This window comes from Equus asinus, chromosome 14 (genome assembly GCF_041296235.1).
Source record: "Equus asinus isolate D_3611 breed Donkey chromosome 14, EquAss-T2T_v2, whole genome shotgun sequence".
In the NCBI taxonomy this organism is placed as follows: domain Eukaryota; kingdom Metazoa; phylum Chordata; class Mammalia; order Perissodactyla; family Equidae; genus Equus; species Equus asinus.
This window is the reverse complement of record NC_091803.1, coordinates 16,734,283-16,760,980: the sequence shown is the minus strand read 5'-3', so window position 1 is coordinate 16,760,980 and position 26,698 is coordinate 16,734,283. Positions and strand designations below refer to the sequence as shown.

The window sequence follows — 26,698 nt, the reverse complement described above, 5'->3', positions numbered from 1 at the left end:
AAAATATTCATAATTATAGCCACGGCTTACTAAACCCCTCTCGTGTGCCAAGAACTTTAAATAGAACATCTCAACACCCCACAGGTCTGCAGACACCAATCCAGCAGGAAGCTGATGCACAGCGAGGTCAGCTAACTTGTCCACAGTCCTAGAGTGGCAAGTGGTGGCATCAGGATTTAGCCCCTGGCCCATGTGACTCCAAAGCCCCAGGTCAGCATCCAGGGAGGTGTCAGGACACAGAAGACGCTCCCTCATTCCCCGTGTGCAGGGGGTGGTGCCGTGGAGTCCAGCTGGCCCCCATTCACATTTACAAATATGTCTCCTACCCTCTAACCCTGTCCTACTTGCCCACAGAAAGCACCTCCAGATCAAAGACTTGTTAGCACTTCAGGGAATCTAAAGGAGTCATGGGGATTTTTTCTTTCTTCTTAAAAGACCTACGGCTTAATTTCTCCGGGGCCCTGGGCAGCATGAATTTTGTCTGGCTGCTGGAATCCTTTGGCTCAGGGGCAGCTGCCAGACCACATGCCTGCCTGGCTTTGGACTGGGACCTCTCAGGCAAGAAAGGAGACAAAGGTGGAGCGGAACAGCCCCTGGACGTGCTCTTTAAGAAAATCACCCAGCTGTGTGTGTGTTGGGGGGAGTGGAGGAGGAAGACAGAGGGGAGGGAGGGTCGCTGGTGAGCTCAGCTGTCTAAAACTTACATTTGCATCTGAACTTAGCCCCCAACAGCAGGGTGACTTGGAGGGGTCTCAGAGGACATTAAATCCTGCTTCTCAAGGCTCTTTTGAGGTAGAAAATAATCCAGGTGAGATTATCTGACAGACAGTAGTCTGTCAACTAAAGTGTCATCCCACTCAATGCATTTCAAGAGAATCTCTGTCTCCCTCTCGACTCTAAGCCTTTCGACGGATGACTCAGCCATCCTCAGCTCTGCGTCCCTCACACCGTAACATCCACACCCAGGGGTCTGCGCATAAAGTGGGTATTCAATGTGTGTCTGAATTGCACTCAACCTCATCTTGGTAGGATAAAATCTCAGTGACCAGTGACAATAAGAGAGAGCAATCGTATGATAAATCAAAACCTCTTTTTTCCTCAGCATTTTTTTTAAGATTGGCACCTGAGCTAACATCTGTTGCCAAATCTTTCTTCTTCTTCTTCTTCTTCTTCTTCTTCTTCTCCTCCCCAAAGCCCCCCAGTACATAGTTACATATTCTGGTTGTAGGTCCTTTTGGCTCTGCTATGTGCCGCCCCAGCACGGCTTCATGAGCGGTGCCATGTCTGTGCCCAGGATCCAAACCGGTGAGATCCTGAGCTGCTGAAGTGGAGTGCGCAAACTTAACCACTCGGCCACGGGGCCGGCCCCCTCTAAGCATTTTTAAAGGAGGGAAATAACAGGTTTCCTTTCCCACTGGCCCTTGGCTGAGGCCAATGTCACCTCTGCTCCCTGCCCTTACTCCAAGGGCTGGCTGGAGAAGGCGGCTGATCCACGATGCTCGGCTGAGTTTTAGAAACCGTGGCGGGTGATGCAAAAAAGCCAGAAGACGGGGACTCACTCCTCCGGAACGGCTCCCCAGTGTGACAACGAGCTGCCCTTCCCACGTGGCCAGCCACACCAGACCTCAGCCACAGAACTCACAGGTCTCTGAGGGCTGTCCCAAAGCCTGAGGGCTGAGCCAGAGTCTCCAGGTTGGCAAGGACCCAGAGGCCGTGCTCCTCCAGGGTCCCTGAGCAGCCCCAGGGGCCACCTCTCCCTCTTCAGGGAGTTGATTCTGCCATAGGAAGGCTCTGCTGTGGGGAAGACCTGGTCAGCCAAAATCTGCCATCTCCTGAAAACAAACCCCACCTTCCACAGCCACGCGGAGTATGGACACTACCTCTTCCCCTCAGCAGCCCTCAGTGAGTCAAGAGAGTGATTGGCCCCCTTGGGTCCTCTGTGGGCTGAACTACTCACCTGACGAGGCCGACACCCCCTCACCTCCTCTGCACATCGTCCCCAGGTTAGAGGCCTCAAACCTTTTTTCACTCCGACCACAGTAAAAAGGACATTTTACAAGGCCAGTCCTTGTGTACACGTGTGTACACAACAAAACCAGCTTCATGAACTAATGCTTACCCTCCCACGTGGCACACACTTGGATGTTTCCTAATCTATTTCACTCTCAAATGCAGGCTGCAATCCACTAAACCGATTTTGTGACCCAGAGCTGAAAACACTGCTCTGGTTTGACCGAGCAAGTTATCTAGGTCCAGCTTTAACTGATTATTCAGCTCAGACACTAAGTGGGAGGATGCCTTCCTTTGCACGCTGCTATGAGCTGATGTGAGCTGTGAGCAGAGTCCTTGGCACCATTCTACATAGGGTTCTCCCCGGCTCGGCATTTCCTTCCACCGCGCCCCTCCTCAAGCCAGCAAGTACCCACGCACACCGGCAGTGACAGCAGGCTGACATGAAGCTTTTTCCTGCCCCGGCATCAGTAGCACTTACGCAGAATACCTGAAATGCTTTTCTCCATTCCTCCCATCTTTCTGCTGTGTAGGCTGGAAGATCCGAGGGGTCAAGTGTCTCCCATTTGAGCAGCTACGATTCATTAAGAAACTCAGAGTTTTAAAAACAGCTGTAGGTGACTAACGAGGCGCAGTCTGCATACACCTGGGCGCTAATTCCCTCTCCCTGGTCTTCCCCCCAAAGGGACCCAGAGGCCACCTCCAGCTCATCGATTTAGATTACCTTGTGTCCATTCTAGAATCTAGTAACTGCATCTTTTTCCTTACCCTTTATTTACTTTGTCACCATAGCATACATTTTGGTCATCAGGAGAAGTGGGTACAAGATCTGGTCCCACCACTTGCAGGGGACCAGGACTTCCCTTTTCTGAACTCCAGTTTTCTTATCCGTAAAATGTAGCTAATTATTTCTGCTCTACCTTCCTTACAGGGTTGTGGTGATCATGAATAGGCATGAAAATGCTTTGCAAACTGTCAAGCACTGTGGAAATACATATTGTTACACGAACTATATGTTCTTTTGTAATAAATGACAGGGATGACTGCTCCCCAAATTACAGCGCTGTGCACTCCCTGTGTTCAGTCAAGGCACAGACTCCATCATCAACCTCCAAAAGGCATCTGTACTTTGCCCCTGAGTGCGGGGTTAAACTAGCGCTCCCTTAGGCAGATATCTCATGTCATCAAAAATTCATTGGTCACAGCAGCTGGTAAATCCACTGTTCCCCTCACTGTCATTTGTACCTTCATTCAGAAGGATAACCAGACCTGGGAGAATTGGTCCCAAGGGCAGTCAACTGAAATACAGCCTACGCTCAGCTCTTCAGGCCAATCAAGAAAATAAAGCGGTGTGTGTGTGTGTGTGTCTGTGTGTGTGTGCGCGCGTGTGTGCATGTGAGGGGAGGGAGCTCAGAGGCATCTTAGACGAAACTTCGGAGACATTCACAACAGTCACCATGTACGGAGGACTGACTATGCCAGAATTATTTCCAACCTTCACTAGGATGCTCAAGGCTGGTACTATTGTTGTCATTTCACAGATGAGGCTAAGAGGTTAAGAAACTTGCTCAAAAGCATGCAGGGAGTCAGGTGAACTATAATTTGCTTTTTTCTCATTCAGCGATAAGCAAGAGAAACCTCCAAGGCTGATGTTGGGCTCTGCCAAGGATGTGGCTGAAACACTGGGTGTGAGGTCGACCCTGGAGCCAAGGGCCCCCAGAGTGAGGACTTCAAACCAGAGAAAGGGCTTTCATGGTCAGAATGGAAAGTAACTCGGACCTTCTGCAGGAATGGGAAGCAGGTGCCAATCCCTGGGGAGGGGAGGGTTCTCCTTGCAACACAGTCCAGAGTCTGTGCTCTTTACAAAGAGCAGAGGACAATTGTTTCTGAGCTAGGAGCTTGGCTGCTCAATGATTAATGAGAATCGAATATCACTTTTGTTTGGACCCCAAGCTAAAAGAGGAAAGAGGCGATACCTGTGCCTCTCCTCTGCCCAGAATTCTCCAGAGGTTTCTCGGTGCCTACAGACCAAGGTTGGGAAATGCTGGCTGGCACTCAAGACCTTTCTGGTCTGGCCCCAACCGATGATCTCAACATTTCCTCAAACCTCTGTCCCAGTCTGACGTCCTCAGCCTCCGCCACAAGCTCTGCCCATTCCTCTTCCTGTGACTCTCCCCACAGGCAATGCCCTCACTGCTCTCAAAATTGCCAACTCCACCCGGCCCTGAAGAGCCAGCCTCGGGCTCCTCCTCCTTCTGAACTCTGCAGCCCGGCCCTTCCACGGACCTCCATAGCCCATGGAGCTGTGGCCTTCTGATGGGGGCTTCCACTGACAGCTGTCAGCTTGGACCACCTCTCTCTGACCCTTCACCTAGATGCTAAGCGCTATGTTTCTTTGCATCTTTCACACAGCACTTGCTGTAGAAATGACAGGAATTCAATAAATGCTGATGAGTCAACGAGGAGATGGACGGAGGGAGGTGGTAGTGTCAGAAGTGACCCAGATCTCAAAAGACAGAAGTCCCTGAATCCTATGAGCTGGTCCTTTGGAAGGAACCTGGGCTCAGGGCCAGAAGGAAGCTCAGAGGTGATGTGGCTCAGGTTCCCTGTCGCCCCCACCATAATCCAGGCAGGTGACTCTGGTCTTGCTAAGACCCCTCTAGGAAACGGCCCAGCTGCTGCTCAGTTTTCCACCTCCCCGCCCCAATGGCTGAATAGAAGATTTTTGTGAGGTAGTTCTAAAAGTAATAGTTTCTTTTTTAAAAGAAAATGAACTTTTATGGCATATAAATAGGGAATGGTGGTCCAGCCTCTCAGCATACCAGGTCACATGAAGACGGGAGCCAGTGAGGCCCTCACCCCAGCCCCCAGCCCCAGGGGCAGCACTAGGTCAGTCTGAGACTGGTTTCCAGCCATGGGAAGGAATCACTCTCACCTACCATCTGCTCCCCATCCCACTGGCCCCTACCCAAGATAGAATGGCAAAGGCCGGCAGGGCCAGGAGCTCACCTGCCTTCTCCACGAAGATGGTTACTTCAAAAAGGCATTCTCTGGAGAAAACCAGCCTGATTCTGTACAAGATGAACATGAAATTCCAGTACCTTCTCTTCCCTAAGGGAGAGGCAGACCCAGACCGGCCTCTCCCCAGACACACAGACACACCCCAACCCAGCTCCTTTGGTCTGAAGCCCTGGGGCCCCCACAAAGCACAGAACATCAGGGCATCTCTGGGGCATCTCTCCAGCCTGACACACAGGCCCTTAAAGGCTATGAGGCTGGTGTGGAGGGGCACCCTGGTCTAAAGCTGAGGTCAAGGTGGTAGTGATCCCAAGGGAACCGTTAAGTCTTTCTTCACAGTGGGAGCCAACTGGGACCCCCGGGAAAACCCGCAGTTCCCAGGCCTCCAAGCGCTCCCAGAGACCCCCTCCCTTCAGAGTCCCCCAAACCACATCTTGCTATCCTCAAGTATCCAGCTTGAGGGCTGTTCCTTATCAATCAGTGCATGGCAGCTCCTACTGTGTTCCTCCGGGTGGAGGGATGCCCCGGGGGAGGGAGCAGCCCCCTTCAGGGACTCAGATGCTGAGGAGGCAAAGGTGCTGGCTGCTCCCCAGACCAAGGCAGCCGGGTCTTACAAGTGGTAAATCTACGTCCAAAATTCCATTCCTGCCCCCTCTCCTGCCAGGATGGTTAAAGCCCTGGCTCCCCTGCCGCCCTCCCAGGCCGCCCACCTGTGCCACCCTGCCCACGGGTTCGGTCCAAAAATCTTCTCATAAATCTCAAATAGGTGTCCGAGCGGGGGGCTCCTCAGGGGTAGGACGAGCCCTCCTCCCGCTGCCCTGCCCTCCCACCACCAGGCTGGCTTCCTAAACTGAGAGGTGAGCTGTACAGCCCTCTCCTTGGAGTCTAGCGAGCTCTCCCAGGCAGCCCTGGCGGCAGCGCGGCGGGAAACCGGGAGCCCCATCCCTGTCCGCCAGCCGCCTCCGGAATCCTGGCCCGGCTCCCTCCTCCAGCACGCCTGCAGTTGGGGCCAACAGGCAGGATCAACAATCCAGAAACTTTCAGTGGATCAAGCGGACTGGCGTGGGGGGGGGAGGGGGCGGGGGCGACTCCAGGGCTGAGCCCCAGCTCTTCACTTACCATCTTGCTCACATCCATGACCGAGGCTGCAGGGCACCCCCCACCCCTTGAGATCCCGCTTCCCCCAAATGCTGCTCCCGGCTAATTCAGCCCCGATGATGCCATGCTGCGGGGAAGGCGGCCGGCAGGGCCCCCGCGGACCGGGTAAGGCGGCGGCGGCGGCGGCAGGACCGAGGCTGGACCGGAGAAAGGAAGGGGAGGGGGAGGGGACGGGAGGGGGAGGGGGCCGAGCGCGGAGCCGCAGCGCGCACCGGGGGCGGGGGAGGCGCGGCCCCGCGGGCGCACCGGCGCGGCCGAGCCCCCGGGGGGCCGGGGAATCCCGAAATCCGCTGGGGGCGCCGCGGTGGAGGGGTGGCGCGGGGGCCCCTCGGTCGGGGGCGGGGACCTATGGACGGATTCCCGGGGCCGGAGCCTGCGGCCCGGGCGGGCGCGCGGCGAGGGTGTGATTTGAATAACAAAAGGTCGCTTCTCCCCGAGCCCCGGCGGCCGGGATCGCCGAGCCGGCAGCGAGGCGGCGGGGCCCGCCAGGAAGTGTGAGTGTGTGTGTGTGAGTGTGCGCGCGCGTGTGCGCGTTTGGGTGGTGGGATCGGTGGGACTCAGGAAGTGAGCGGGGGAGGCGGGTGAAAAGGAGGGAGAGCTGGGGGGCGCCGCGAGCCGACATTCCAGTGGGGGCAGGGGGTCCGCTCGGCCCCTCCCCACTTGGCTTCGCTGGACAAAGGCGGAATTCAGAGCCAGTTGTTGGCCTCCCGCGGCTAATCCGGAGGGGACGCCCAGATGAGGCTGGGGTCTCCAAACAGATGGGCGAATAGAAGGAAGTAGAACAGGTATCCCCAGGAGGCCCTGAGGCCCCCCGCAAGTGAGCCAGAGCCCAGCCCTTCCTTGCGAGAGGGAAAGTGGCTTCTAAATGATGTCTGCCCTGAGCGCCGAGCTCCTTTCTCTCCAGCCGGAATCCCTGAATCTCCATTCCTTCCTCAATGCCTCCACCGCCCTTAGAGAAATGGGAGGCAGTCGCTCCGCTCCGCAGGAGATGCAGCTGATGGCGCAAAGGGGCTCCCGCCAAATGCTCTTTTGGGACACAGTCTCCAGAAAAAGCCTGGGTGCCCAAGCCTATGGCTTCCACACAGGCTGCCTCAAATCCTCAGATGCGCAGGAAGGTTTTGGTCACAGCTGAGTCAGCAGAGACCTGAGTCCACTTATACCAACCCTGGTTTACACAGAGGGCAGTGAGTCGCCCAGGTCACACACCTGGCACGGACTGGGGGCAGGAGAAACCTCAGTAAGGACAGTGCAGCCCAAGCTGGAAAGAGCTTCCCGTGCTGCCACAGAGCATCCAGCTTCTAAAATCCTTTCCAGCGAACACGTGATGGGACCCAGCCACAGCCCTGGTGCTCTGGACCCACACCACAGGCCGAGAATGCAGCACTGGCAAGCCCCCCATCCTGGCCCCCTGGCCTGCTGGGCAGACCTGGCCAGCCCCTTCGCCTTCTCTCTGAGTGCTCAATCTATGAAATAGAGACTCTTTCTCTGCCTCCCTCCTAGGGGGATGTGAGAACACCATGATATAAAAGATGTAAAAGCTGAGTACAGGAATGTAAGGGGCTTTTGTGGTGTTGGCTATTTCCATTTCCCGGCTCTGGAGCCCAGGAAAGGGTCCCTCAGCTTCAGGTCTCTCTGTCTAACCCTGACTGACGCCCCTCCCAGGGCTGCCCCTGGCAAGCCCAGCTTCTCCTGTGCTGTGCCCCAGCCAGGAAAGTCAGGAGGGCTGCCCTGGGCTGTCCTGGTGTGCTGGGCTCCCACTGTCCCTTCTACCAACTCATGTCCTTAAGAGTGAACCCAAGGGCAGTGGGAGGCAGAAGGGAAGCATGCCCCCTTGTCCTCATCCTCCAACACTGACACCCAACGGAGAGCAAAGCCGGGGGAACTAGCCTGAGTCACTCAATGCAGAAATAAGTTTGGGATTATCTGCTCCTTGATGAAATGTACCACCATGTTTTTTTCTAAAAAAAAAAGATGGATAGATTCTATATGTTTAAAAAATATTATGAACACTTAGGTCTGGGGTTCATCAACAGATCAACGTCTCCTACTAGGTCTTGGCACCTCAGCTGGCAAAGCCCGTTTTCTCATTGCTCAAAGGGAGATAGTGACACCCACTTTGCACACAGGTGGTAAAGGTCGAATGAAAGAACTTTCCCAAAGCCCACTTTTAGTAGGCTGAACAATGGCCCCCAAAGATATCAGGTCCTAATCCCTGGAACCTATAAATACTGCCTTATATGGCAAAGACCGTGCACACATGATTAAGGATTCTGAGACAGGAAGATGATCCTGCATGATCCAGGTGGACCTAGGAGCAATCACATGACTCCTTATAGAGGGAGCTCAGACTCAGAAGAGGCACAACCGTGCACCACAAGGGCAGACTGGAGGGATGGAGCCATAAGCTGAGAAATGCTGGCAGCCACGAGAAGCTGGAACAGGCAAGGAACAGGGAAGGAGCAAACAGCTTCTTAAGAGATTGGGCTTCTCTGCCTTGGTTAACCATGACCTGCTGGGCCCGCCCAGCACACAAACACCTTTGGGAGCCTGCCTTTCCTACCATTCCTCTTGGGGAGATAGGTTCATATTTCGAGAAGAGGTGATGAGGAAGGGCCTGCCCTGGGGAGTCCCCATTCCAGAGTGGTTGTGCCACGAAGCATCCCATGGTCTCAGGTCATTAAGGAAAGACATTTCTAGCTATAACCACCACTGAGACAAGCAATTTGAAACATACAAGATCACCATGAAACACACATGATCTGGGGCTGTGGGCCCCAGAAGGGGGAGCCTCTTTTGAATAAATTGGACAGAAAGAGAAAGTGAGTCCAGAAATAAGAATGCCGTGGCCCTCAGGCTGCTACTGCGTCCTTTCTGCACCAGCTCCAGGCCACTATATGTGAGAGCCCACTGGACATCTCCAACTCGGGGCGGGGGTGGTCTCAGTCTTATGGGCACCTCATACTCAAGGAGTCTAATGACAAAATTTTCTTTTCCCTCTGTTTTCACATTCTGTTCCCTCTCCTTTGTTTTCTATCTCAACTAGTGGCTCCACCTCCACTTAGTTGCTGGAGCTAGAAACTTCAAAGTCAACCTTACTTCTTCCATTGACAACCCCCCACTCCTACTTCATCTAATCAGGCCCCAAAACCATGCAATTCTTTCTAGCAAATAGCTTCCAATCTGTGTCTTTCCTCCCAATACAGACTGCTCCTGCGCTGGCTAAGACTTTCAACAACGGCCTCCTGATGGCCTCCCTGCCTCCAATCTCTTCTTAATTCATCTTCCACACATCTAATTGCGACTCCCCACTGACCCATGGTTCATTACCACTCCAGGTCCTTATGAATCTGGCCTCATCTCCCTCCATTCTAGTCTGCCTTCTCCCATCCTCCCTGCTCCACCCCATCAGCGAAGTCCTGGCCCATCAAATTGCTCACGAGAGCTCAGGATGCTCCTGGAATGCCCTTCCCGCTTTCTCAGCTTGGAAGATTCTTTCTCACCCTTCAGGATCCATCTCAGATGTCACCTTCTCTGTGAAGCCATCCCTGACCCATCCAGACATAGCGGGTCACTCAGGAGACCCTTGCTATAATAGACAGCCCCTGGGTTTGGCCTGCATCACTCTGGGATGGATGGTCCATGCCCTGGGCTCTCCCTGTTCACCTGTGAGCTTCCTCAGGTAGAGGCTGGGCTTCACTAGCCCTGCATCCTGAGTGCCCCGCCCCTTGCTAACCTGCCCCAGGGCTCTTTTCAGCGGGATTCCACACCCACATCTCTGCTCCACCTTTAACATCAACTAAAAAGTACAGAATGGACGCTCGAGGCCTGTACAGGAGGTGCAGAGGACCTGTCCTGGTAGAGGGTGACACCTACTGGAGAACCGTGATTCTGCAGCCGAGCCCTACAAATAGCACACTTAACTCAAGCGGGACCTTACAGAGTACCTTACAGGCTGAGATTCCATTCATTCCCAGTAACAAGGTTTGAACTAAACAGTACTCCCTACAAAGGCTTTATGTGCTGTATGTTACTATGTTACCACTAACACTTAGCATATGCAGAGGGCTGCAAAGTTTACAAAATGTCTTTTTGTCCATTATCTCATTGGATCCTTAAAAAACTGGGTAAGGCAGACAGAATGGGTATTATTATTCCACCATCTATTTTTCAGGTGAGGTGTTGTAGAAGAAAGAGTGTAGACTGAAGCCTGGGGAAGGCAATGAGATGGGAGGGAGGTCCTGAGGTGCTTTAACTTAGCTTATAGTATTCGCATATTTGCAACGGAGAACAGGATGAAATATTATTACTTGCATACTAACGATGGATATTAAAGAAGAAAGAAAGTGCAGGCCCTGGAGTCAGACAGATCTCAGGTTGAATTCTGGCTGTGTTACGTTCTCGTTCCTTTGCCTCTCTGAATTTCAATTTACTCACCTGAAAAGTTGGGCTAATAAGTATTATGCCTCCCAGGGTTGATGTGGGAATTAAGCAAACCAACGCATAGAAGGCACATGGCACAGTGGGAGGCTGGCCCCAGGCTCAGCTCGACACACTTGGTCTCCATTTACTTGGTGGCTAGTTCCTGAAAAGTCCTGGATAATTTTTTTTAAAGCTTAAATCATACAAAAGAAGGATAAAAAGCCAAAGATGACAGTAGTCACTCTGATTAAAATGACAGTAAACATGAATAGGTTTATAGGGAGAAAAAATAAGTAACTAAAGCCACTGATCTAACCGGCTGAGCTGCGGGGACATCAGCTGACAACCACTAGCTGAGTGGCTCCTAATCTTCCCATGGGCATCTCTGCAAGCAGAGCCTTGGCCGGGCTACTGAGATCCCAGCACAGCCCGTGGTCCTATTGGCTCCATCACAGAGTATTCCCACAGGGATTTCCTTGGGCAGAATGTGGCCTTTTCAAGGAGTCACTTTGACTCCAGTGGGAAGAGCCTCCTGCCACCTCCCTTTCAGGAGCATGATTACATATAAAAGCTGGAAAAAAAAAAAAAAAACCACAAAAAACTCAAGAAACACAAGAGTTCCTAGATGTAGAGTGTATCTCAGAATACCTGAAGGGTACCACATCACATCTAAGTGGGAAAGTGGGTGCTGCTGGGGGAGAGGGGGCACTTGTGTCCTGCTATGAATAATAACTGATACTAATAACAGATAGGTAATAGCTGATTATTGAGTTCTTACCATGTGCCAGACACTATGACAAGCACGTGACAAGCATTGTTTCTTTTGGTCCCCGCAAAAACCCTGTATACTAAGTCTTACTATTATTATCCTTATTTTACAGAGAAGGAACCGAAGCCCAGGGAGGTTAAGTGACTTTCCCAGGGTCCCACAGCTAATAGGCAGGGGAGCCAGGGTTGAAGGCAGGCAGTGTATTGCAGGGGCCCCACTTGGAGCCCCCACTCTGGGATCATGCTAAGCTGCGCTGTAGAAGATAAAAACACCAACAAACAATCACATAGAGACAGAGATTGGATTGGTGGTTACCAGAGGGGAAGCGGGAGGGAGGAGGTGAAAGGGGTGATTGGGCTCATGTGTGGTGATGGACTGTAATTAGTCTTGGGGGGCGAACATGATGTAATCTACAAGAAATCGAAATATAATGATGTACATCCGAAATTTATGTAATGTTATAAACCAATGTTACTGCAATAAAGAATAATAAAAAAAGAAATGATTCCTTAAGTAATTTAAACATTTCCCTGAACACAGTTTTCATCATTAACACACTACACAGGCCTATATTTTAGAGAAACCTGGCATTGTCCCAGGTATCCCAAATTCTAAAGCTGAAGTTAAAATAAATGTTGACCATAAACACCAGACAGAAAGAAAATGATTACAGCTTAGGCAGGAAGCTGTACAATGAATGAGATTCTAGGACATGACCGAGAAAATCCCACAGCCACAGGGGAACGAGGTCAAGTAAGATAAGCAGAGAACGCAGATGGGAGACCCCAGAGTTAAGAAAGTGCTAGAAAGGAGAGTGAACTGCTAGGTAGGGACCAAAATTCCCACTGTAGGTTACAGACAGCTTCAGCTTCCATCTCAACATTTTCCTAGGCAAAACTGTTCAGACGGAACCACTGGGAAGTCTTTCTCTTGACCTCCTGGAGCATACCTCTAATTTTATGCAGAATCCTAGTTATTTGCTTTTAAAATGCGAAATTCATTTTATGGGAACCTCTCACCAGTATCCAGGTACTGGTGACATGGAAACAGTAAAATGTGAAGCTGAGTGACTCTCTTGGGGAAACCCCAGGCTGGTAGGGGCAGTTGGTGGAACAGAGGTTCCCCACCTGGACATGCCTACCGAGTTCTGATCTCAGCCTTCTGAGTTTCCACAGCTGCCCCCAGAAGCCTCATCCTTGGTGGTCCTGAAGGGCCAGGTGAGTCACCTGATCAGAGTCCTGGGCTCACGCCACAGCCAGGTGCCTGCGGGAACCCCTGGCTTCCCTGTTGATGGGCCACCAGCTCTCCTCTCACCTAGACCAGCCACACGTGTATTGATATTCACAAGACAGCCCAAACAGCAGCATCTCCAAATCTCTACTGTCAGCACTGGGCAGGCACAGTGCCACCAAATCCTCGCAAGGGCTCTGGCCTGGCCTCCGAGCAGTCATTCAATGAAGACTTAGCTACTGAAGTGTGGTCACAGTGATGTGTTGTTGAGCCTGCATTAACCCTAATAAACCTCTGTGCCGTGCTTTGCCCATCACAAGGTGCACAGGAGCAAGGAACTCACCTGTAATGTGCCAGGCACCAGACCCGATGCTCTGCCTATGCTGTCCTGTCTAATCTTCCCAAGCTCACGCTGCTCTCTCTACAGATGTGGATGCTGAGCCACAGAGAGACTAGTGACTTCCCAAGGTCCCATAGAGAGTGGTTACTACAGGTCGTCTGCCTGCAGGTTCCCTGCTTTCCCTCTGTATCCACGGTCCACCTTCCCGGGGGGGAAACTCGGGCACAGCAGGGGCTTGGATCACTGTCACCTGACAGTCAGTCAGCCTGCTAGAAGTGTGGCCACAGAAGCCTCTCCATCAGCTGGGATGTGTCAGCCCCAGGACACTCTCTAGGCACCAGCTGGGGATGTCAAAGCTGCCCCTGGGGAGCCTTGGGAGCAGCAACATAAATGAGTAATGAGATGAGGCCTGAAGTGCCACTTGGAGCCAGGAAAGGTCAAGTGTTCTGCAATCATCAGGCCCCCTCCAGGACCAAGGGCTTTCCAGGGGATACCCAGGAGCCCAGGAGTGCAGCCGACTAGAGAAGGTACCTGGAAATATACCCCCCTGGTCAGGGAAAGGGCTGGGGGTCTCCTAAGAGGAAGGGCCAGCAGTCTGGGGTGCACCCCTCATTCTGGAACTAAGTGTGCATGAACCCGTGGGCCTTAGCCCCGGTTTTATCATCCATACACCTTGAAATCTAGAATTCTGTTCTAGTCCTGCCTACCAGTGGAAATGCCTCTAGGATTTCGGCTGCTGCAGCTGCTAAGCCATCCCAGAAACGTGCTTCTTTCAGAGGCATGGATACACAGAGAGGGTGGATGAGTGGGCAGATGACAGTTCCAAATGGAGAAAACCAGAAGTGCTCCCAGAGTTCTCAGGCAATTCAGGAGGACGAGACGGGCCGGGCAGTGCAGGGCTGCTCCCAGGCCCCTGCTGGTCCTGGTGGGCAGCTGGCTTGTCTGCACAGACAGGGATGGCCCCAGGCCCCCATTTAGGGAAGCGCCATGGGCACCTGCCCATGCCACTTTACTCCTGTGGGGTCCCAAGAGAGCAGCATGTGGACAGAACTGTGAAGGGAGATGTGTGGTGGGAAAGACTAGGGCGTGTGCAGGAAGACCGGGCAGCAGGGGTGACCACAACGGGCAGTGTGGCCAAGTGTGACCAAGTGGAACAGGCCAAGCGCGGCTGTGCGGAAGCAGAGACATCTCACTGAGCAGACGCATGGGAGGGAGGGGGAGTTCCTGCTAGAAACTTGGGCTCTGCCATGGAGGCAAGAGAAAGCCAGGCAGGCTGCTGTGTGGGAAGACCCACACAGGGACATGAGAGAGAGCAGGACTACACTCCTCTTAACATCTGGAGCTCAGGCTGAGGCTGGCGGAGCACTGGTGAGGGTGGAGGGGAGTCACGTGGTGGAGGGCAGGCCAGGTGATGCTCCTATGGTCCCCCTAGCCCATGGATTCTCGTGCTCAGCTGTGTCTGAGGCCAGCCGCTGGGAGTGGTGCCTGGGAGGTTCTGGAGGGGAGCCAGACTGGAAGCCGCGGCGGTCAGGGCGAGGCAGGAAGGCAGGAGCCTGAATCAGGGCCAGGGCTTCAAGAAGTGAGCAAGGGGAGAGACAAGCCAGCCGCAGGGATGAAGGAGGGGCAGAGGAAGACCTTGGTTCCAAGGACGAGAACCCGGCTCAGGCCAGGCCCAGGTGAGGGCTGCAGAGCTCTCAGAGGATGGACCATTTTGCTGGCGATGGGCTAAGGGGAAGTTTTGTTTTTAACCCTTTTGGACCTTAAGTGCAACTTTCAAACTGATCCTTTCCCTTCAATATTTTTAGGGACACTTTTTAATGAAGTCCTAGAAAAGCACTTTTCGAACGCTTCTTGCCCTTAGAATGTGGCCTAAGCCATCAGCATCACCATCAACAGCACAGCATCCCTCCACATTATTTACCAAGCCCCCGTGATGTAGGACGTGGTGCCAGGAAATCAGAAGTTAGGAAGCAAGGCAGAGGGTGGAGGGAAACGGTGGCTGTCGTTGCCAGCGGTGGCTCTCTGCCCCAGCTGCACACTGTAGTCACCTGGGAAACCTGGGCCCGGCCCCAGGAATGCTGATGTAAGTGGCATGGGGACAGCCTGGGCATCAGCATTTTAAAGCTCCCCTGGGAGATGCTGGTGTGCAGCCAAGACTGGGAACAACTGGATGACTGCAGCTGGGGCTCAGGAACCCCTGCCTCACGCCTCGCTGAAGCCCAGGGGTGCAGGAGATGAAGAAACGAAGCACCTCCCTTACCACTTCTCCTACACTGGGAATTTCTGAGCCTCCACTTGGAATTTTCCATCCCTTAACCAAAGGCTCAGTGTAAGGCGGGACCTCGGAACCCTCTCCCCCGGTAGACTTCTTTTCTCTCTTTACACTGCCATTCCACACCCCCCCAGACCATATTAAACATGGGTGTCCGTGGGTCCTCTTCACACATTTGACATCACGGGGGAAAGACAGACCCCCAGGCTGAGTGACACAGAAATGCCTAGCGTGCCCCTAGAACCCATATCGACTCTGCAAGAGAGACCCACTGAGCAAGAAAGATGGCCTGGTCTCAGGACACCGCTCTCAGCCGGTGGGTCTAGGCAGCAAAGATCCGCTGGGTTTCTAAAGCCTCTCCAGGCAGGCTGTGGGTGGCCAGTGGGGGTGAGGGGGCCTGTTAGAGGCACCGAGACAGACGGGAGCCACTCAGCCAAGCCCCTTAGTCAGCAGATGGCCTGGAAACCTCGACTCAGGGGGCCCAGGCTGCCAGAGCTCTCTGCCCCTGCCCTTCCGGCTCCTCCCTGGAGGCAGGAATTTGGGGGCATCCTCAAACCGCCCAGCCCAGAAGCTGCCAGCCTCTCACTCGGAGGAATTTTTCCACTGCTTCTCCCCAGGAGGTCAACTACTGGAATGTGTCTCTGCCCAGTTATCAAATAAGCAAAGACCTGTCCCAGGGGCGTGGACCAGGGCAGGGGCTATCAACTCAGGGATGTCTGTAGTGACCAAGCGCCGGCATTTCCGCACTGGAGAGGCGGCAGCCAGACTAATTCCATGTTATTACAGCCTTACAGGAAGCCAGCCTGGCCCAGCTGTCAACCAGCAGCAATTTATGGGCCTTGGGGGCAGAGGGAGGAAGAAGAGGGAAAAGAAAGGAAAACACAGTCCTCCTCCCCCCACAAAAAATTGATCCTGAGTTATTTTTAGGTGCTTATTCATCCCACACATTTCTTTTTAAACGCCGCGACATGGGCTCTGTACAAAAGCCAGTTAGCAGGAGGAGCTGCTCACACAGGCACGATGGGGCGGGGGCACCTCTGAGCACTGGGCCTGCGTGAGAAGGAGGAGTGAGAGGGTCTTCAAGGACCCTCCTCACAGTAAAAGCAGCCCAGGATTCTGAAGGCAGAGTAGGGGGGCCGAATGAAGAGAGGCTTTGAAATCAGAGTCCCCAGTTCATGTCCTCCCTCCAGCCTTCTCTTGCTGTACAGCCTTGGGCAGGTCACTGGGAAAGTCAGATGAGACCCTGGGCTGGAACCCTGGCCATGTGTGGCTTTGGGTAAGTCACTCAACCTCTCTGTGCCTCAATTTTCCCATCTGCAAAACAAGTCTAGTTAATGTACGTAAAACCCTTTGGAAAATTGCCTGGCCTGCCTAGTGTTATGTAAGAGTTGGCTATAGTTTCTATTATAGCACCATACATATGTTAATTATACTGTCATTTAAAGTAGTGTATGGAGTAGGATAGAATATGAAGCCACAGAAGGCCTGAGGTGGAAAAGAGGTAAAATTACAGAAAGGTGTATCCACAACCCAACGCCTGCCAAGGATGGGCGTGGAAGAGGCTCTGCCTCCCTTGGGTGTGAAGGCTGAGACGTAGCCCCTCCTCCTGTAAGCAGGGGAACACCCACTCTTGGGTATTCTGCAAATGGAGGCTCACAGCTCCGCTCACAGGAGGTGCTCAGTGACGCCAGTTGACACTGAAATCACCTATCCTAGTGTGATGGCTACTTTGATGGGTAAACTTGACTGGGTCACAGGGTGCTCAGATATTTGGCTAAACATTATATCCAGGAGTGTCTGTGAGGGTGTTTTGGATGAGATCAGCATTTGCATTGGTGGACTGGGTGCAGAGGAAGGCCTCCCCAGCGTGGTGAGCACCATCCTGCGTCGAGGGCCTGAAGAGGACACAAAGGCAGAGGAAGGGAGAGTTCAGCTCTCTCTGCCTGACAGCTGCAGCTGGGACCTTGGTCTTCTTCCCGGCTGGGGACTTACACCAATGGCTCCCCCAGTTCTCAGGCCTTGGGACTCAGACTGAATTACACCACCGGCTCTCCTGGGGTCTTAGCTCGCAGATGGCAGCATGAGTCAGTTCCCTATCATCAATCAATCAATCTGTGTGCGTGTGTGCGTGTGTGTTGTTTCTCTGGCTGCCCACTGAGTCAGATCCAGACCCCTCTAGAATCTAGCCTTTCCCTGCCAGCAACACTCCTCTCTGCATGGGGCCCCCTCGACCTGCCCCCTCCCCAACACCCGCCTGCCCCCTGGCTGCTCCTCTGCCCTCGACACCCTGTACATATTAACCCAGCCCTTACTGGGTTCCATCTCCCTTCTGTTCCATCCAGTAAACCTTTATTGAGTGTCTACTGTATGCATGGCACTGGGTTAAGTGCTGTGACTACTGAGACAAATGAAGCCAGGGTCTCAGGCCCCCAATCACTTTAAGACAATGTGGAGGTTACCTGCATAAGAAGATGGTGCAGGTGCCCAGGGAGCACCAAGGAGGGGCTGGGGGAAGGTGAGGGAAGGAGCAAGAGGCCAGGGACATCTTCCTGCAGGAAGTGACATACAAAGGTGTTCCAAGCAGATTCAGCAGGGCCCCTGTGGCAGTGGACTTGCGGGGGGGCACCAGGAGAGGAGCTGGAATTCCCGAAGCCCTCACTGCCTACCACCCTCATGCAGCTAACCCCGGTCAAAGTGGTCTGAGGCCCACTCTTTCCAGGTCTGTGCACCTCCCTCAGGGTTGCTCCTTCCTCTCTCAAGTCCTCCCAGGCTGAGCACCCCACAGGCCTCAGCAGAGCCTCTAGGGTCAGAGTCCACTCTGTCATGGCATCATGGTCTTAGTGGGTAAGATGCTGGGGACAGCAGTCTCCTCACCTCCAGACCCCCCACCTGCCACCTCAGGGGTCATTCAGAAACAGACCAGGTTACCTCCTTAAAAACCCCAAGAGGTCCCCATGCACAGCTTTCAAGGGGGACCCCAAGGGTCTTCCTCTGGCTTGTTGCCTCCCCCCAAGCCTCATCTCACATCACTCCTGCCGCAGGGCCTTTGCCTCAGCCGGCCCCTCTCCCTACAAGGCCACCTCTGTCCTTTTCTCTGCATCCCTTCCCCTGGCAGAGAAACACACCCTTGCTTATCACTTCTGTGGAGTCTTCCCAGGCTGGCTTGGTCTCCCCATGGCATGCCGTGCACATCTCTAGCTCTGGTGGGAATACTTGGGCCGGCTGACCCTTTGAGGGTGGGAACCTGCTCTCATTCCAAGCCCAGCCCTCTTCCAAACTTCAGGTGAGGCCCTTGAAGCGTATGTGTGGGAAAAATTCCGCCATTACTAAATATACTGACATCACTAGAGGTGACAATCCCTTTAATAAACGGCGATAGTATAGAGGCAACACTTACTTCACGTTCTAGAGAAAAGATTGGTAAATAACATATACATATATATATATGTCAATTGTATTCAGTAGAAGACATGATTTCACTATTATAGTCATGTGCCGTATAACGATGTTTTGGTCAATGATGAACTGCATATACGACAGTGATTCCATAAGATCAGTACCATACGGCCTAGGTGTGTAGTGGGCTATGCTATCTAGGCGTGTGTAAGTATACCCTATGATGTTTGCACAATGACAAATTGCCTAATTGATGCATTTCTCAGAACGTATCCCCATCATTAAGTGAGCATCACTATAAAGACTTGGGGAAAAAAAACCACCGTGACCTCATTAAGCTAAGGAATTCCTGCCCCTCCCCCAGGCTGGGGTCACCTCTACTCTGAAAATCCCACTGGTGATGAAACACTTGATAAGGTTGTTGCCCACACCTGTCAGACCCCCCCACACGTCACGCCTCACACACACACTAGTAGTATCACGTGAGCCATCTTACTCTCTGTGAGCCACAGTTTTCTCTGCCCATAAGATGGGTATGAAAAACATTGCTTTTACAAGAGGTTGTTTTAAGGATCAAGTGAAAAATAACATATGTGAAAGTACTTAGGAAAGTATTAGTGCCCCTAAAATTTCCTGAGCTCCTAAAAGTTTCCTTTAAAGCTAAGTTTATTAATAAATAATAAAATCTGTCCTTGTGGGTGTAACGGGGTTTTATTACGTAAAGTCTCTTGCCAATCCTTGCCCCATCAGCCTTGCTGCACCTCCCTTTGCCTGGCTCCTAGGATCTGACCCAACTAGCGTCTTGGTAGGGCAAGGATTCTGGCTCTCTCATGCATTGCTGCATGACCTAGACCGAGGTCCTCCCTCCCTGGGCCCGTTTTGTGGAAATGATCCAGGGATGTGGAGAGGGTTAAATGAGATGATTGACATCCACTGCATGGGACGTGTGCTCAGTGGCCATGAGCTCCTGGGCCACCTTGGAGGGCTCCTGGGAGGCAGGGCTCAATGACCAAACCAGATAAGCAGACCTCTGTCTCCCAGTGGGGCCAAAGTGGGGCCAAGGTGTCAGTTGGCACCATTCCTAGTTAGATCTGGTGTTGCCAAGAGGCTGGTGGCAGTCTTACTCCCTCTCTTCCCTAAACACCTCTAAGAAGAGGCCTGGGGGCCACGGCTCTCTCATGTTTCCTGGGGATGGCAGTGGGGGGAATCTCTGGAATCTTTTCTCTCTCCTCCTCCCACAAAGGAACTCCCAAAAAAAGCTCCCCTCATGGAGTTTCAAGCTCCTTGACTTGCAAAGTACCTGGCCTGTTCTTTGTTTTACATTTTAAAGTCCATTTTTCTCCTTAAAGATGGAGACACCTCCTTAAAATACAAGCTCTCCACCAGCATTTCTTGCTGTGTTTTTAAAAGGTCTAGAGCTGGTACCAAAAGAATGGGAAAGGAGTTGGACTTGCTGTTGGACCAATGAGTGAGGATGAGGCCAGGGACTTTTTCTCTGTCTTGTTCATGGCTGAATCCTAGCCTCCAGCCAGTGCCTGGCACAGAGAAGCCACTCAATTAACAGTGATTGAATGAATGAATGCATGCAAGAAATCGTTTAACCGATGTGCCAGGCCCTATTTGAGTTCTGGGGCATACACGGGGGGCTCTGCAATCCCCAACGTTGGTGGGTACCTTTGGTTCTAGCAAAGGGCTTTTGCACCCAGATCTCAAGTCTCCACACCCTGTGAATCAGGAGTGGCAATTGCCTTTACAGATGAGCTAAATGAGACACAGAGAAATGAAGGGCTTGTCTAAGAAACAGAACTCGTGTCTCTTGGATTCATTCACCAACATCATGGCTGCAGGGTCTTTCCACTGAACCTCATTGCTTCTTGCTGTGCTGTTACACAGTAGGGACAATCTCGATCTTCCAGTGGTCTGGAGTTCATCTGTCCATCCACCCACCCAACCAGGCCAACCTTTGCTTGGTACCACCATGTGCCAGGTTCTGAGCTTGGCTCCAGGGGAGGGGGGAATGTGGGCAGGCGAATGCAAAAATGGAGTAAGATCAGGTCTTAGGGATGGTTCTTTCTGCTAATAACGCAGGAGATACAACACCTCTGCAGCCACTGTGGAAAAGAGTTTGGCAGCTCCTCAAAAAGTTAAACACAGAATTACCATATGACCCAACAGTTCCACTCTAGGTATATATATACCCAAGAGAACTGAAAACAGGGACTTAAACAGATACTGTACACCAGCATTCACAACAGCATTATTCACAACAGCCAAACGGTGGAAGCAACCCAAGTGTCCATCCACAGATGAACAGATAAATAAAATGTAGTGTATACAGCCAATGGAATATCATTCAGCTAAAAAAGAAATGAAATTCTGATACATGATACAATGTGGATGAATCCTGAAAACTTAGGCGAAGTGAAATAAGCCAGACACAAAAGGACAAATACTGTATGATTCCACTTATTTGAAATATCTAGAATATGCAAATTCATAGAGACAGAAAGTAGATTAGATATTACCAGGGGACGGGGTCAGAGGGGAAAAGGGAGCTATTGCGTAGTGGGTACAGGGTTTCAGTGTGGGCTAATGAAAACTTTGGAAATACTGGTGACAGTTGCACAACATTATGAATGTGGTTAATGCCACGGAACTGTACACTTAAAAATGGTTAAAATGGAAAATTTTATGTTATGCATATTTACCGCAATTTTTTTAAAAGGACAAACACAGGGCCAGCCCTATGGTGTAGTGGTTAAAATCGGTGGGCTCTGCTTTGCCAGCCCAGGTTCACGGGTTCACATTGCAGGCACAGACCTACCACTCATCAGCCATGCTGTGGCGGCGACCCACATATAAAGTGGAAGAAGATCGGCACGGATAATCTTCAGGGCTAATCTTCCCCAGCAAAAAAATAATAAAAATAAATAAAAGGACAAACACACACAAAATATGATAGCTATAGTACAGGTGTAGACATGAATCAGTGAAACAGAACAGCAAGTCTAAAAACAAAGCAGACTATTCAGGCGGTCCCAACACAATGGGAAGTTCTCACGGTGCAGGGTGCCAAACGTAAAACAGCAAAACTGCAAACTTAGAATAAAATATAGAAAAATCTGTTTATAACTTTAGCAATGAAAAGATCTTCTTATGCAAAAAACAAAATGATGACATCATAAAGGAAAACATTTTTCCTGTGTCAGGACAGTCATTGAACTGGACAATCTGGCAGGATCTAATAAAATTTCAAATACCCATAAATGCACATATCCTCTAACTCCTGGGCATCTATCCCAGAGAAACGCTCCCATGAGCCAGTTCAAGGGCATTCCCTGAAGGATTGTTCCCAAGGAAAAAGCGGAAACAACTTAAATGTTCCCACAATAGCAGAAAGTGGAAACAAACAAGGGCACTTCAATTCTAAGGAATACTATGCGGTAGTTAAAAAGAATGAGGTTGGTCTAAAAATGCTAACAAAGAAAATTAAAAAAGAACAAGACACCCTGGATCACTCCAAATGGATTTACTTGCTTACCAGTCTCTTCCTCATTTTCAAAGGATTCTGCAGGTGGAGCACATCAGGGTGATGCCATTTGAAGAGACACCAGACTTGAGATAAAGGCTTGGAATGTCCTACCCCAGCAGCTAAACTCTGAGGGAGGGAAAATCAGGACGGGGGCAGCTGGGGCTAGGGTATTGGTATTCATGCACGTAGTAGGGGCCAAGAGAGGGAAAGAAGCAGGAAAAAACCTATAAAAACAGCAGGAAAGCAAGCTAAGGCAAGAAGGTGTGAAGTTCAGAGTCCATACCAAATGCAGGAAAACTCCAACCACTGGCCAGTCCTTTACCGGCAGAGACACATGAAGCCATACCAACATGTCCTCAGATGCTGCTTTAGGTTATTTTGTCTCCTACTTCTAGCCAGTCCCAGGGGTGAAACTGTAGGTCATTCATGGAGGGCAGCTTGCAAATGGCTTTTCCCCAAATGCCAAAGCCTGCAAAAATGGTTGGCTTTGGTCTCACTGGGTGTCCTAGTGTCCCCATGCTGGTGCCCACCCCACTCCCCTTCTTTCAGCTCCTTCCCATCTCTGGAAGGGGCGGGGCCCCACATCTTCTGAGGATCTAGGATCATATTTCAATCTCACAATTACTGTAATTAGAAAGGTAAGCAATGTGCCCAAGATCGTGCAACTAACAAGGATGGAGGCCAGGATCAGTGTTAGAACCTGGGTCTGTTGACATCTACAGAGCATGCTCTTCCCCTTAGCTGCCGCTGCGGAGGCTCTTCCTGAGCACTCACTATAGGCAAGAGTGTCTGCTGAGAGCTCCAGGGGGTGTAAAATTAGTCAAGTCCTCATCTCAAGACAGTCTGTGACTGGTGAGGGATATGAGCGAGAGCACATGGGAAATTGACTGTAATCCCATTCAGTTGGTAAGAGAAGCATTACCAGAATGTGACAGGGGTCAAGAGCGGGGAGAGAACACAACAGGTAGAGAAAGACCGTGAAGACAAGGAATGCTGTTTGTTTGGGGCACGTCCAGAAAGCAGCAAAACATGTGGTTTGCTGGGCCCCTTCCAACCCTTTCCATTGTGCCCTAAGGAATCCCTCATGCTACTACCCCCCCCCCCAAAAAGCAAACAATAACAAAAAACCAACAATATCACCAAACCAACACAAAGAAGTCCCCATCCTCTGAATCTTCTCAGCATCCTCTCTCTCCATCCCCTTGTTTATTATTACAGATAATGGGGAAAGTGCAAAGAAGAGAAGAGACCAAGGACAGAGCCTCAGAGAAAGCCTCTGTCTGGGATGGAAGGAGTGGCCTGTGCAGGAAGCCGAGGAAGCAGACAATGCGGGAGGAGAAGACAAGGACTGGGGACTGCCCTAAAAGGAAGCAGACGTGGTCAAATCCTGCAGGAGGAGAACCAGGCGGGGGGGCCTGGAAAGGCACGTGAGGCGCTGGTAGGTCTCTCGGGCCATTTGAGGAGCAGCTGCAGCAGAGTGACTTAGCCCCGAGTCAGCCCGCGTGATGTTGAGCGACTGGTGATGGGGAAGAGAGGCAGTGAAGTGGGCTTCTCTTTGGGAAAGGCTGAGAATCTCAGGGATTTCCTAAGGGGATGGAACAATCCCGAGAAGGCAGCGGGGTGTTTAAGGATGGGGAAGATTTGCACATGCGCGTAGGCAGAAGGGATGGAATGGAGAGGGACTGAAACAGAAGAGAGATGGATGGTTGAAGAGGAGATGGGCTCAGAAGTACAAGTGGGTGAATGAGCCACCATCAGGGGAGGGGAGGGGCTGCATCCAATGACATCATGGTGGATGAATTCAGAAACGGAGAGGAGGCTCGAATTGGAGGGTCTCCATCTTTTCAACAAGGCTGAGTTACCTCTGGAGAGGAAGGAAGGAAGAACCAGGACAAAGTGGTGTCCTGGAAGCTAAGGTGGGAAAAGGGTTTTCAGATAGTAATGGGTGGATGGTGAAGGGGGGAGTCAGTGAGTATCGAATCTTCTTTTAAGAGCATAAAAGGAAAGGACAGAGGGAGGCACCCTGAGGAAGAGGCAGGGTAGGACAGAGGATTTTAAAGGTTGGGGGACCATGGCCATGTTCATAGGCTGATGGGAGGGGAAATTGCTGAAGACACAAGAGAACGGGGTAGACGACAGAGCAACGTCTCAGGGACACCAGTACGGTCAAGATGCCAGCAGCGTCCTGCAGCCTCACCACACTGGTGACACCACCAGGCTTCCTCGGGGAAAATGTCCACCTCTGCTCCAGGAACTGCTGCAAAGCCCCAGATGCCCACCCGATATTTGCATGCCTGCTATTTTTGGATGTAAATACAGGATTTTACACTTATCCTAATGACACTTCATAAATTGTCTTTATGACCATCTGTTCTGGTACAATGACCAAGAAAACATTAAACTCAGTCTGTGGTTTGCCAAGTTCCTTTCCAGTTCAGCTGTGTGCCAGGTACGTGCCAGGCCGCATGAAGAACAAGACACAGTCCTTGCTCTCAAGATGCCTATAGTGCAGTAGGGGGGGCAATAATAAATCACATTAATATAGTTTCAATATCATGGCAAGTGCTATGAAGGAAGGAAGCAGGGCGTCCCCACTGCCCCAGGACTGGCTGTGGCACAGCAAAGCGGGGCCCAAGTGGTGGCACGCGTTCCACATTCTACAGAGTCACACAGCTCCCCACCAGCTTCCGCAGAGGCAGCCAGACCGCCAGACTGCTCAACAAGCCACTTAGGTTGTGCAGGATGCTAGGATTGCCCAGGGGAGGGGGTCTCACAGACCCAGCCTGGGGCTCGGGGGCGATGATGCCTGAACTGAGTTTTGAATGAGCAGTAGCCGTCCTGGTGAAGCAGGACGGTAAGCGTGTTCTCGGAAGAAGTGGGATAGGTGTGTGGCAGGGTGGTGTCACCTGGACATAAAGTCCAAGGCAAGGAGTGCTGGCAGGTAAGTCTGGAGAGCTGGACAATCAAGAGCCAAAGAGGAGATGGCCTGCGTGACAAGACTATCCTGAAGGTCTGGACTCGAATGGGATGGGGCAACTTTTCCAAGTTATAGGTGCCCCCTCACCAACCAGGAGATTCCTTACACGCTGCTCCTGCCCCCGAAATATAGCAGACGAGACCGACTGATGGAGGAGGAAGGTGGTCAGTGAAGGGTGTTTGGCAGGGGTCATGAGCAGGTCCGAGGTTTAGAGGCACCGCTGGCAGCTGTGCAGAGGACAGCTCCGAGGATGGCCAGGTTGAAACAGAGACCAGTGAGGAGGCTGCTGCAATGGTCCAGGCATGAAATAGCAGGCCTGACCGTGAGCAGTGAAGGACGGAAAGAGAGGAGAGAACAGAGCAGGATATATCTAGGAGGGAAAACCCAGCAGGACATGGTAATGGACAGGGCAGGAATGCAGAGTACAAGGGCAGCTAACTTGTAGTTTTCTGACTCGGGTAATTAACACAGCAATGGTCCTACTAAGGCAAGATGGGATGCGTTCCCAGCACAGAGGCGGTGTCAGCTTCAGACAAGAGGAGAGACACCTTGCATGTGAACACGCAGGAGGTGGCATGGATGGGTTTGAGTTCGCGTACATTTAAATGTCTGGTGGTAGGAAGCAGAGACCATTTGCACCTGGTGACTTTGGTTTTCCGTGTGAAGCAGAAGACAAGTGAGCAAAGAAGGATGAGCCCTGAGGAGGAGGAAGGTCAAAACAGTCACCGTTGAGAAAGAGGTGAGGCACCGAAGAGGATCACCGAGCAGGACTGGAGGCCCAGGTGCATGTGGAAGCCACTTTGTCTTTTGATTTTGTTTATGGTATCTTTTCTTGTACTAAAGTGTTTAATTTTTATATAGCCAAATCTATCAACTATTCCTTTATAGCTCCTAGGTTTCATGGAATGCTTTAAAAAGCCTGCCCCCTTATATGGCAGTTTGAAATAAACAAACAAAACAACAACAACAACAAAAAAACAAGGCAGGGCCATATGTGATGATATAAAAAATATCCATATATAATATGGATAATATATATATTAAGTGAAATAGCTCAGCAAGTCTACATCGATGATATCCTCGCAGACATACAGACAGTCTCAGGAAGATCAAACAGACTGTAAGGGGCCTGCCTCTGGGGAGGTGACTGGTTGGAGTGAATATTATAGAAATCAGAGGGCAAAGGATGAGAAGGGATATGAGCAAGATGGACTGAAGGCAAGGACCCACTGGCCAATGGGAGAGAGAGCAGAGATGTTTCATACACAGAGCAGTTCCTGACCCCAAGAACAGAGATCACCAGGGATCAGAGGAGAGTACATACGACAAACCATATTTTGTACTAAGGTTTGTAATAAACCTATTTTGCACTAAGCACAAAAAGGTTAAGTAGCATTCATCAGGGTACACAGCTAACAGGGCATTGCATTCTGGAGCCAGGGCCTAATTAACCTTCACCGTTATGCTACGCCACTTCTCACAACATCATACGACATGGAAAAGCAGGACACCAAACTGCTTACAGTGTGAGCACAATTTTGTAAAAAAAAATTATAAATATATATGCGTGTGTGTCT

The 26,698-nt window shown here is 51.5% G+C and overlaps 1 protein-coding gene across 3 annotated transcripts in view; it reads right to left on the bottom strand.

Moving 5' to 3' along the window:
* Positions 1 to 26,698, bottom strand: part of HIP1 (huntingtin interacting protein 1) — a 146,764-nt gene that overhangs the window by 79,945 nt on the left and 40,121 nt on the right. Inside the window, exon 1 of one of the 3 annotated variants that reach the window (XM_044746603.2) lies at positions 6,148 to 6,286. The exons of the other annotated variants lie outside the window; for them this stretch is intronic. Within the exon in view, the coding sequence (XP_044602538.2) occupies positions 6,148 to 6,165 (18 nt within the window). The 5' untranslated portion in view covers positions 6,166 to 6,286. Of the gene's footprint in view, positions 1 to 6,147; positions 6,287 to 26,698 lie in introns of those variants that run through there. 3 annotated transcript variants of the gene reach the window in all.